Source organism: Corvus kubaryi, unplaced genomic scaffold (genome assembly GCF_017639235.1).
Source record: "Corvus kubaryi isolate FWS band 111438036 unplaced genomic scaffold, C.kubaryi_AGA036_p1.0 37397, whole genome shotgun sequence".
In the NCBI taxonomy this organism is placed as follows: domain Eukaryota; kingdom Metazoa; phylum Chordata; class Aves; order Passeriformes; family Corvidae; genus Corvus; species Corvus kubaryi.
This window is the reverse complement of record NW_024581136.1, coordinates 6,604,185-6,616,574: the sequence shown is the minus strand read 5'-3', so window position 1 is coordinate 6,616,574 and position 12,390 is coordinate 6,604,185. Positions and strand designations below refer to the sequence as shown.

Genomic DNA, 12,390 nt, shown 5'->3' with positions numbered 1-12,390 from the left:
GCTGCCGCCACGCACCGGGGGCCGCTGGGGGGTCCTGGCTCCGGGGCCTCCTCGCCAGCGGCGGGTGCGCGGCGCCGGCCCGGCCGAGAGGCGTCGTTGGCGCGGCGCGGCTGGATCGCTCCTTGCCGCGGCGGCTGCCAAGGGACCGTCGCCGTCTCGTCGCCTCAGCGCCGCTGTCTGGGCCCGGCCCGCGCCGCCGCCCGCCTTACCTTTCGTCCGTGGCCGGGCCTGCGGGTGAGCGGGGAGCTGGGAGCGGGTTTGGGGGGCTGTGAGGGGGGAAGGGCAGCGCCTTTCTTGAGCGATCAGCGGCCCCTGTGCCCCAGGCAGAGCGGTCCCGCCGCCCCTGCCGCCCCCTCCCCGGTGCCGCCGGGCAGCGCGGTCTCGCCCCCCTCTCCCCTCGTCCTCCTCGGTGCCTCACGCCGGGCGGGCGCCCTGGGCGGGCAGGAGCCGGTGCCCGACACCTGCGGGCGGGCCCGGGCGACGGTGACAGCCGGGGCGCCTCCTCCATTGTGGGGAGCGCTGGCGCGGCGGGGCTGGGCCGCGCCGGGGCTGTGCGGGTTGCGGAGCGAGCGGTGGCCCGGCCCCGGCCCCGGAGCGGGAAGGCACCGCCCGAGCTCCCGGCCCTGCTCGGTGGTGCTTGAACTTCGTGTCGGGGCGGTTCTGACCCGCGGGTCTTATCGGGAGAGGGTCAGTCCGGCACAACAACAACAAAACTTCCCTGCCTGCCGCTTCCTGGGAGTTACAGGCCTGCCCGGGATTCCAGCTGTAAAGGGCTCAGCGGCAGAGGTGAGCCCAGTGTAAACACCGTTTGTTGGAGCTGAGAATACAAACAATAGGAGGAAAATATGGAATAAGCAAACATCCTTGAAATGTGGAAGAAAACCGCAAATGAGAACGTGTTCCCTCATTGAGTAAAGTGGGGATGCCGAGCAGTGTATCACAGCTTGTGCTGTACTCTTCTGGAGAAAGGACTTTGGGTTTCATTTTCTCTGTAAATTCTTGATTTGTCAGAGAAAATGAATAGTTTTAATTGATATGATATAGCATGCTGGGTAAAAAATTTTTACAAATTACTTCTTAGTCAATTTTCATAATTCTAAAAGCAGTTTAATTATTTTTATGACTCTTCATTAATATTGGTCACAGTGACTTTTTTTCCAACTACTATCACGAATGTAGCTTGATTATGTTGAGAGAAGATAGTAAAATGTTGGAGGTCGTATGGTGTTGTAACAAATTGCAACTTGATACAATCTTTGATTCAAAAATAATGTTATGCTGGTAAAAATGGATGTTGTTAAAAGAGAAATTAATAACTTTTCCCGATTTCTTTACTCTTCCCAAATTAACTTCAGTTCTTTTGATTATATTATATCCTGTCATACACAAAAAAGGATCTGTATAAGTGGGACAAAGACTGAGAGGACCAGTGTTACCGGGCAAATGCAGAACTGTGTTTCACAGCCCACATTTATGCCAATGTTGTGTATACTCAGAGATGGTTTTTATGCAGTGAAGTACTGAATTTCAGGAACTTCCGTTCAAAGTAATGTGTCGGGTGTTAAATATAGAACTTTGAAAAAACCTGGAAGACTAAGGAGAAGTTTGCATTATAGAAAAGACAAGACTTGGCAGGAGAGGTGGTCAAGAGAAAAAAAAAGGTCAAGTTCTACTTTGAAAAGTTTCTTACTGTGAAGTGTGTCTAGTGCCTCTAGAAGAGGACAGAGTAACAGGTCAAATGATTTAGTTCTATATTAGGGGAAAAAGTGAAAATTATTAAATATTAATAAGATTGTCTCATGGGTGAATTTAAGAGTGATCTTATATTACTGTCAAATTATTTGGCTTTCTTTTAACCACTTCATCTTTGAACAAAAATCACTATTGCAGCATAGCAAAAAGAATCCATTTGACTTGTAGGATGTTAATGTAATTAATTTTACAGAAAACACACCAGTGAGAGGACTGCTCTTTATTGCTCAGAGGGTTCTGACTGGCAGCCTCACTTTACAAAGTGATCAGGTTCAGTTTTCAGAACAGCATCTTGGCAGCAGTTCTCCAATGTAAAAGGCTTAGGCCAAACAATCCAGCTGGGCAGCAGCAGTGCTGTTTTGCAGGGGATGTCAGTAGTACAGGAGAATTCTTTTATCTCTGTCTACTCTTGTCCATGTTGGACACCACTGTAGAGACCTCTGGTGCATCTGGACACACTTCTTGAACAGTTGTGAGCACCCTCCCAGTAAAGATGTTTCAGTAGCTTTGGCTAAACATGTTATAGGTTTAGTGAAGAAATAGGGACCAAAATTCCAGCTTTACATCCTCTTCAAGGGTTTATGATGTTACTTGGTTTAGATGTGCGGACCTTGTCACTGCGTCTTTGAAAGCTGAGTGTGAATCTCTAAAGGGAATATAAGAATAGTGACTTGCATGGTATGGGAGGGAAGCTGCTGCAGCCCATACTGTGTAGACAGTAATATTTAAATTTCTGCATCCTACTATGGAGCAAAATGAGTTCTAGCTATAGCCAGTCTAATTCAGTTCTTGGAATTCATTTCTTTTAATGTGCTACCTTAAAATAATGTTCTTAGGGCTGTCTTTAATAGGTGATAATTTCTTAAATTGTTTGCTTTTTCATTTTTTGGGTGTAATGATGTAAGACTTTCTCTGCTACCTTTCCAGTTGCATTCACCGTACATGACTCCTAATGAATCAACAGTAAATCTTAAAATAGGGAAAATTACCTGTCTGGTCTGGTGCAAGGAATTACACTTGTGGATTTTTTTGTGTATAAAGCCAAGAAACCACTGGAATCAGATGGGTTTGTCACAAAACTTTAGGTATTAGATGAAAAACAATCTCGATGTCTTGGGGTGGTGATAGTGCACATACCATGTTGGAGCTGAGAGCACAAATGCCTGTGGCAGGATCTGAGGACCCAGGGATATGCAAGGAAATATTGTAAAAGGTGCACGTGTGGTAGGGAGTTACAGTTTTATAACAGCTTCCTGGATTGATTCTTCATGTGTGTTTTGTAACATCCAGTACTAGAATGAAATGGATTATTTTCCTCCCTATTATTTGATTTGTAGACTATGACTCTTTTGCAAGAATTTGAGGCAGTAGTAAGTGATCTTACTTTCATCATTTCATTAAAGGAACTCCTTTGCTCCTTGGTCTGATTTCCGGTGTGCAGTGATAGTTTCCAGTAAAGGTTGTTACCGACTGTTCAACTTTACTTTTATGCTTTTCAATATTTATAGCATAAAAATCAATCTAAGCAAATCAAACTGCAGGCCTACAATAGTTCAGTTTGCAAGACCATTATCTATGTTAATATATTGTCATATACATAAATAGAATTATAACAAAAGCACAGATTTTTAGAATATCATACTTCTAGTGAAATACAGAACAGTAATTAAATGAAAAGGGATGATGTTTGGAAATAATTCTTGATCCAGCTATTCACTTAGTACTGTTGAAGAAACTCTTTGCCTTTCAGAACATGGTTTGCAAAATCCACGGCCTACTGTGAAGCCATTTTTGAGGATGTTTGTCTTTACTGAAACCTGAAGTAACTTCTAGATTTTTGCAGCACTGACTTGGTTGCAAAATAATGCTTTAGCCAGTTTACGTCCAGTATTGGCTGTCACTATGGAGCCTAGAACCAAGCTGGGAAAAGATGAGTGTTTGCTTTTGTTAGTATGCTTGGTTGTGAACTGCAGCAATTCAGGTGTTGGCAGAGTTTCATACTTTCTGACTTGATGATAATGTCTAAAAGAGAAGACAACTTGATTTTTGTTAGCTTCCCAGATCACTTAAGCATGAATTCTAGAAGGGGCTCCTTTAGAGGTGTATTTGAAGGCATTATCCGGAATTGTCACAGCACTGGGATCTTCCTGGTTTACAGCCAGGTTTTTCACAAAACTTCTAAATCTGCTGTTAATTAACATAACCTGTAGAAATAAGCCACTTTATAAAGGTGACATTGTTTTGCGTGGTTTTGTGTTATTTCAGTCAGTGGGATGTGCCCTGACCACCAGGTTTTACACAAACAGTGGTCAGAGAAAGCAGTGATAGTAGCTGAGACTGTACTTCTATTCCTTGATTCTTTCCTAACAGTGAATGGAATGCCTGTATCCAAAACACAGAATTTTTGTTAACATCTATAGACCAAAATCCATTTGTGAATGTAATTCTGGTCTTGCAGCTTAATTTATATTTTCCTGTGGAGCCTAGGACATGCTCCTCTGTTTAGCAAGGCAGGTTTCTCCTGTTTCATCAGGTTCCTGTTGCTGCCAGATTTGTGTTGGTTTGGGTAGGAATAGCAAATGATTCAGTTGTGGCTTACAACCTCTTTAGTACTTTTCAACTGAGTCCCTCACCTCTGTCAGGTGACTATAACATCTGGCTGGGTGTATGGGAAGGCTAATTTGATAGGAATTCATAATCCATTTACCCATGGGTGGTGTTAGCAAATGTGTTCTGTGTGAATAAGGGACCATTTTCATTTACTGTTTTGTTATTGCAAATTTCAGGGGGAAAAAAAAAAGAAAAAGTCAGTAAGAAATTAGCAGGTTGCAACAGGTACACACTTGTCTTTAAGGCTGTGAACTTCCAGTTGTATAGAAGAATTCTTCAACTTGGTAGCAGGTATTATGATGACATTTGTGGGAACTAAAATCTTAAAGCCAATGTATCAGTAGTTGCTCATTAAGGCTTGTGAATGGCAATGCATTGACATACTATAAATCACTTGTGAACTCTAATGGTCATCCAAGAATTATGGTGGTAACATGACCAGTAATTATGGATGAGATTAGAAACTGCAAGTGAAAGTAAGCTTATGTCCTCAGAGTGACATAAGAAACCTATGTGTGCATGGGCTCTCCATTTCTTGGAAGGAAGGAGTTAGGTAACTTCCTTTTGTTATAAACTTGACCTTGAGATTTGAGAAATGTGAGAAATATATTTCTGTTCTCTTAAAGGTGCAATCAAATTATTGTAAACTTCAGTTTATTTAAAATTCAACTTAAAATGGCAAATGCATTCAAACTTTTTTTAGATCAATAAATTCATATATACAACTGATAAAATTTCAAGCTTTGTATTGATTTGGTAACAGAAGGCTTCCACTCTCTGTCAAAGGCAAATTATTCATCCTGCTTCTTGCTGTATAAGAAATTGAGGAAGCTATGATCTGGAGACAAAAATATCCTCTTCCTAATGGAGTTTTGAAGCATGCACACACCCCAGTGAACTCTTCAAAAGCATGCAGTAGTCTTCGTATAAACAAACCATATCCAACTTCTTGTGACATTTCAATCCATAAGTAAATTTTGAGGGATCATAAATGCTTTTTTTCTGAAATGGAATCATGGTGTGGTTCTGGAAACCAGACTGACCTGGTCAATCAGTGGGTCAAATCTGAGGGTTAGTCCTGTCCTGTGCACAGGCCTGGGTGTCCCCTGGAGCTGCAAGTGGGTTGCAGCATATGGAAAACTTTCTTCTACCCCCTTTCAGCCCCACTGTTGGAATTCTGACGGTATTAGAACTGAACTGGCTCGCTGGGGAGATGAGGTAGGAATGGGAGCTATTGAGAGCATGCAGCATGGGGAAGGAGTGGAAGAAGTGGATAAAAGTGGAAGATCCCTTTTAGCAGTCTTGGCAGGGGTGGGATCTCAGAGCAGTGCAATATATTTCATGGAATTGTGCCCTTCAGGTAATATTGTGTGCTGTAATCAGTATTTGTGAGCTTGTGAATCACCAAAAAAATCCCTTTTTGCCTTTGTACCAAATTATAATTAAAGAAGTATGAATTTTTTTGTAACCATTAGCCTTTGGTGAATACTGCCATAATCTTCAATCCATGCAAGAGTAGAGTTAAATAATGGCTTTAAAGTAGAGCAAAGCTTCTAGCAAACTATAAGGAAAATTGAAGAAATATCTACCAAGTCTTCATCATCAAGTTTTTTGTCACACTATAACTTGGTGATCTTTAATTAAATGCAAATGTAAAATTATTTTCAGTTCATTGGATGTTGAGATCCTTCCAGCTGTGAGGTGTAGACAAAAGTATATCTCAGCAGTGTAGTTAAACTTTTCCGTATATTGTCAATGCAGTGATAATTCTGGAAATTATAAAATATCAAAATTAAAACTTACAAAACCAGATTAATATCTAGAGCATTCTCTGATGTGCCATGCAGTGTATGAGCTGGTGGTAGCAAGAAGCTGGTGTGAAGTCTCAGTGGTCAAAAAGATGCTTTTTTCAGTTGAGCTTAATTGAAAGAGGAGCCAGTGTATTATTGGCAATGCACAGAAACCCATCTTACCAAGGTATTTTGCAGTCATCACATAGATCACTATATTTTTTCAAATGTCAATCCATTGTGAAAATGAAATTTCTTAAGGCAAAAATGTGTTTGTGAAAATACAGTATGCTGTTTCCTCTGAAAGGAAGTTGTGCCTGCCTCTTTCCACAGCGGCAGCAGACTCCCAAGGTTGTGCCCTGTATAGTAGTCAGCTATGGGCCAGGAGCCTAGTGAGAGAACAAAAAATGAGCTTATAGAATAGATTGTCTGCTTGAAAAAACCTGCAGCTAAATTTCTGTTAATTCTAAATTAATCTTGGTAGTGATGAAAGTTGTCTATAAAACTCAAAAAGACATTTTGATCACACTGTAAGTGCTGCATGAATGTTACCCGCTGTTCTGATGTCAGGCCCTACGTACTTTATCTTGAATGACAGTAAGCTGGTTTGGGGAATTAAAAGAGCCTGCAAAGGTTCAAGTGCTTGGGAATTATTCCACACTTAATGTAAAGTTCTCCTTATTTGGACAATAAGAGACATACTTCACCTCACTGATTTTGAAATAAGCCATGAGTGCTGCTCCTATTCTTAGACGTGTAGTTTAGTGCTGGTACTGGCATTGAGCGTGTCTAAGAACATGCCTAAGAAACTGAGTCCCTTGAGGGAAGGAGTATCCAGTTCCAGGTTGCTGGAACTGGGGTCTCAGCACTGTCAGGACTGGACAAGCAGCAGAACTTGAGGGTCAGCAGTGCAGTTAAGTGAATGGAGATTTTGAGGACTTTCAGCTAGGAGAGAGTTTGGATCCAGCTTTGGATTTTCTGCCCTTGTCATGTGTTCTTCTCATTCAGACCTGTCTTCATCCCTGGGATTCAGGATATTCAGTAGCCTCCATCAATAGTGCTTTTGCTATATATGTACATATGTACATATATATATGTACAACAGGTATAGTCATATAATATGTACACTGATAGTCATATAATAAGTACAACAGTGAGAGTAAATACAGCAAACAGTGGGAGTAATGGGGATGTAGCATTTGGGATTGAGTCCGAGAGTACTGAATGGGATCCAAGCCACTTGTTGCCTCAGTATTTGCTACATGAAGTCCTTAAGGGGACATTTTTCCTGACATGCTTTTAGCAAACCACACAGGTTGGTGATTCTCCCTTACGGAGATGAAGTGCTACAGTTTATACTCATTGAACTTGCACAAAGGCCTCATCTGTTTTTCCTGGTTTTTTGTACTGTGTAAACTTGAGTCATAGTAACTGCTGTTGCCAGGAGGTGTCAGTTAATTTTTTCTGATGATACACTGGCATTTTGCTCAATCATAACTACCAGATGAGATGTTCACTTTCAAATTAGGTTCACGTGGTTTTATCTTTCGTTTGCATCTCAGTTCAAAGCAGTCATCCTCGTTTCCTTTTTGTGTCATACAGTTGGGAGAACTTCTGTGCTTTGGTTTCATAGGCTGCAGCCTTTTAAGTCAAGTAAAGGTGATTAAACAATGACAGTTTTAATCTGACTACTCTTCTCAAATTATTTTATTTTGTTAAAAACTCATAATATCATTCAGTGATCAAGTCACTTAGATTTCCTTTGTTCAGTCTCTCTAATCACCTTGTCTGTTATCTACTAGGACTTTTTTGAAGGCATACAATTGCTCACAGTGAAAGCTGGAAAAATAAGTTGTTATACCTGCCAGGCCTTCATCATACACATCATGGTGGGAGTTCCTTTCAAATGCTTCCTTAGAGCTACTTTCTAATGTTATTTTCAAAATAAAAATTACTGTGTGATAGCTGAAGGTGGTGATGTATTTTCCATCCTGTGTGTGTGACTTGTTGAATAAACACCTTGGTTGGCTTTTTTGAAGAGCTTCATTGAGTGACAAGCTGGATGTTATATCGTATTCCTGTCTCTGGAGTGTACAGGCAAAGTTAATTTCTTGTCTACGTACATAAAGGATAAAACTAGGACTAAATCATCTGAAGAAGACTCAGGAAAAAAGTTGACAAATCAATGGAATCTGCTCAGAGGGATGCAAAATCTGTAATTTAAATGTCAGAAATTTGATAAGAAAGTTGTATTTCTGTTTTGTGGGATACCGGGAAATTATTCTGACTAGTACATACAGGTATTTTCACTAAAATTGTTTTTTTTTAATCTCAGTTTATTCTAAAAGGAGTTAGATATTGAAATGGTTTTAGGAACAAGATGGAGAAACACTTCCTGGGAACAGGTGGATTTCTGATAAGTACTTCATAATTTTGAAATTTTACTGGTCTGAAAACTGAGACACACTGAAGGAGCATATGTGTAACAGGTGGTCTAAGCCATGTAGATGCTGTGCATAAATTAGTGGTTTAAAACTGAGCCTGTACAGATTAATAAGGAGTCTTTTTTGTTACTGCTGTCTTCTGAAATCAGTCTTGTAATACCATAGCTTGAAATTTAGTACTATGGAGAGGGGTATGAAGAGTATAAATTACTTTCTTGTGAAAAGGCTGGTGTTATACAGGTTTCTATGTCTTGAAACTGATCACACTTTCCTCTTAGCTGACCCAGTTACCTGGAATAATTTTCACTTTGCAATACTGTTTACCAAGTAAATGAAAAAAAAGCACTCCTTAGTGATGATGAAAATCATTCTAGTATACTAAAATATCTTTTTTTTTTTTTTCATGCATTCCATAAAGACTTTGCATCATAACAATTTAGGTAATTGTTCCACTAGTTGTCTTCATTTGTAGATGTTTAGTACTGATGTAATACTTAAATAAATGACACTTTCTGTTGGGAACTGGCCTCTGGCACTGAGGAGGATCTTTCCATGGTGTTGATCTATGTGAAGGTGTGATTTTAAGTACTAAAAAAAATTTAGAAGAAAAACCAGGATAAGTTTGGTAAAGCAGAGAACAGACTGTTATGTTGTCTTAGAGGGGTGATTTAAAAAAAAAACTTTGGACAATAGAAAATGAACATAAGAAGGAATGTAATGTTATTCTGCAGGTAACTGTTTCCTGTTTTGCACTGTTTGTTGCACTGGAATTCAGCTTCAGTATCAACAAAACTTTAGAATAGATCTGGCTTTTAACTTGTAGCGAGAATAGGTACAAATAAAACTCCTGGACTGTTTTGCTGTAGCTAGAGCTTGATTACCTGGGCTTTTGTAAATTTAATGCTCAAACTGTCTTTTTAATGTCAGTGGCATAAGTGATTAGGAAATATGTTCTAGAAGAAGCTGCAACTCAGAGTTTACAAAGTGAGACAGTTTGGTTGGCTCCTTGTACTGTATAATATGTGACCAAAAGGCAAAATTATGGGAGTGGGTTATAAACCAAGGCTTAGCTTGTGAAGGGACAAAGGTAGTTCAAATACAGCAGTCTTCGTGTCTCATGTGCTCTGGGATCTGAACCTGTCTTTATGCAGCTTCATTTCAGTAGAAACCAGCTAAAGAACAAAAAAGGTTGAGTTTTATCTTTTTCTATTTGTGTGGTGCAAGCACATGCAGCAATTGGGGATGAAGAGAATCTCCATTTTGAGGCCATCTGTGTCAGTTCTTTTGTCTGAACCTGACAAGAGGTCATGGCAGATGGTGGGGTCACAAAGTCTGGCTTCTCGGGCTTGACAAAATGTGTTCATAAAGCTGGAAGAATACCAACTGTTCATACTGGCTGAAGAACATTGTGGCAAAAGACTGTAATAGTTTATGGACAATACCTTCTGGATCACTAAGCTTGACAGCAAATAACTTGTCAAAGATGAACCTAGTTTGCTTATGTGTAAATGAGTTAAAACTGCTTAGCAAATGTGTTCTTAACTACATTTTATTTCAGTAAATTACTTGTAAAGCCTCTTAAAGTGAGGGAGGTCAGACTACAATATCAATTTTGGCCAGAGCTCCAGATGATGTATTTGGAGAGTTCATCTGGAAGGGTGAGAAATGTGGAAAAAGAACAGGCACAAAGATCATAATTTTCAGATGCATTGCAAGGATTCAGTATTTGCTCTTTGCCATGACCTCTGTAGCTGTTATGACTTCAGGTTTCAAGATTACTACCAGATCCAGTAGCCCCTTTCCTCAGGATGGGAATAGATACCTCTTAGTAGTATCTTCTCTGAAGCCAGAGAAAAATTCTTATTATTTTCTTGGATGTTTTGTGGTGAAACTAAAATGTACAAGTTTTCACAGGAGAATGTCTTAGTAGAATTGTGTGGTGTTCACATGCTGGAGTAACTGCTTAATTATGGCTTAATATGGCAATAAAGGGAGGCACTAAGGAAGATAAGTACAACTCAGTCAACAGGAAGTGGAAGACACCTCTAAGTTGAATAAAATGGTTTTCCTCTAACAGTTTAATTGGTATGATATCAGAATAAACCAAGAAATGTATAGAAACAGCCTAGAATTTAAAATTCCCCTGGGTTGTCCAAAACTACTAAAGCAGTGATGGGATGTGATGGTAGAGTTCCTCATTAGTTACACACACTACTGAAACAATCCCTGGCACTTTCCTGAAGACATGAAGACATTGGCCATTCTCAAACTTCACATAGGTTAAAATACAGAGGAAATGTCATGAATTGCACCCTGCTTTTGTAGCTGGTGAGTTCTGCTGTAAATGGTCATGAGTCTTATTTGATAAGTAGCTGATGTGTTTTCCTAATTTTACTGAATTTATTTCCACACTTGAAAGTGTGAGCAGTTCTCTCTCTCTTATTCATCCAAATGCAATTCAAATGTCTTTTGTAGTCCATTTTTTAACTGCTAGTAGTACTTAGAAAGTACTTTCACAGTACTTAAACATTTTGTCAAGTAAATTCTATCTTTAAAATGGTTTGTGCTGACTGTGTTGATTTGTAACTTTTCTTCTGTTTTCTGTTAGACTTCTGGAAGCTTTCATTTAAAAAATAAGTCACTTTAAAGTATTTTTTCGTATACCAAAATTTTTGTCTTTTCCTGGAATTCTAATATTATAATTCTAACTACACAAGTTTAATTTAAAAGCATGAAAATATTTAAAAGATGAGGTAGAGCTGAATTGTTTTTTTTCTTGTGCGTTTCCTAAAAATTCTGAATGTTTTCTGTATGTATACAGTTCATTAAAAGCTTTCTCTGTTGTTGGTGGCTAAAGAGACAGTGGAGAGAAGTAATTCACTTCAATTTTTAAAGCCAATCTGCATTAGATGCAAAAGATTGCATGGTTTTAATTACAAAACTTTAGTAATGATATAACATGGTTTACTAGCACAATAATGTAGCTAGGCCTTGATGTAAGTTGGGCCTTTATATATAGGATTTCATCTCTGCCTGTTCCAAGCAATGTATATTTTTAGTATCTGCAAAACATGAATATTGTGGTAATTATTTTATCAAAAGCTTGGCTTTCAAATAAGATATTTCATTAACTTTCTTACAGGATGTTCATTTTAAAGATTCTGTGAAGATGAAAAGGGATATCTTATGGCTTTATGAAGTATAAAGCAATACTGCCTGACATGACGGCAAAAAATGTAAGTATAACTCTTCAACATGTGTTACTTTTCATATTGGCATTCTGCCTGTCACTTCTGACTTCCAGAATTTTATGGACAAATACAAGAAATCAAACACAAAGACCTTCAAATTAAAAAATCTTGTGTGATTTTTGTATACCACAAATGTATACCTCATCATCTTATATTTTGATAAACTTAGACTGATTAGAAGCTTTTTAAACATGTGGAGTTTACTCAGTTGTGGGTCAGGTCGATAACTGAGGCAATGCTTTATGCTGTTTTCGTATTGATCCTTCCAGGTCCCTTCCAACTTGAGATATTCTGTGAGTCTGTGATTCCTCTCACATTGCTCCAAACTTAGCTGAAAGCTGCTCATCTTGTTTAACCTTCTCACCTTTGCACCTGTGTAAAATCCTTCTACTGAGTCTGAGTCTCAAATCTCAAGAAAGAATAGAAAGACTGCATATTACTTTGCTAATGTTGGTACACTCCTGGTATCTAGAAGACTGAAGGCCTTCTTGTTTCTTTGCTTGCTCATTAACCATTCTGTAGAGGTGTCTCGGGGCTCTGTAT

General features: G+C 39.3%; 1 protein-coding gene across 4 annotated transcripts in view; it reads left to right on the top strand.

The window, feature by feature from the left end:
- Positions 1-66: 66 nt before the first annotated feature.
- TFDP2 (transcription factor Dp-2) overlaps positions 67-12,390 on the top strand; it is a 57,161-nt gene continuing 44,837 nt past the window's right edge. For all 4 annotated transcript variants that reach the window (XM_042042061.1, XM_042042060.1, XM_042042059.1 and 1 more), the window contains exons 1-2: positions 67-234; positions 11,739-11,832. Coding sequence is in view for 3 of the 4 variants with exons in the window: in XM_042042060.1 (XP_041897994.1) it covers positions 11,791-11,832 (42 nt within the window). In the remaining variant the exon portion in view is untranslated. The remainder of the gene's footprint in view (positions 235-11,738; positions 11,833-12,390) is intronic.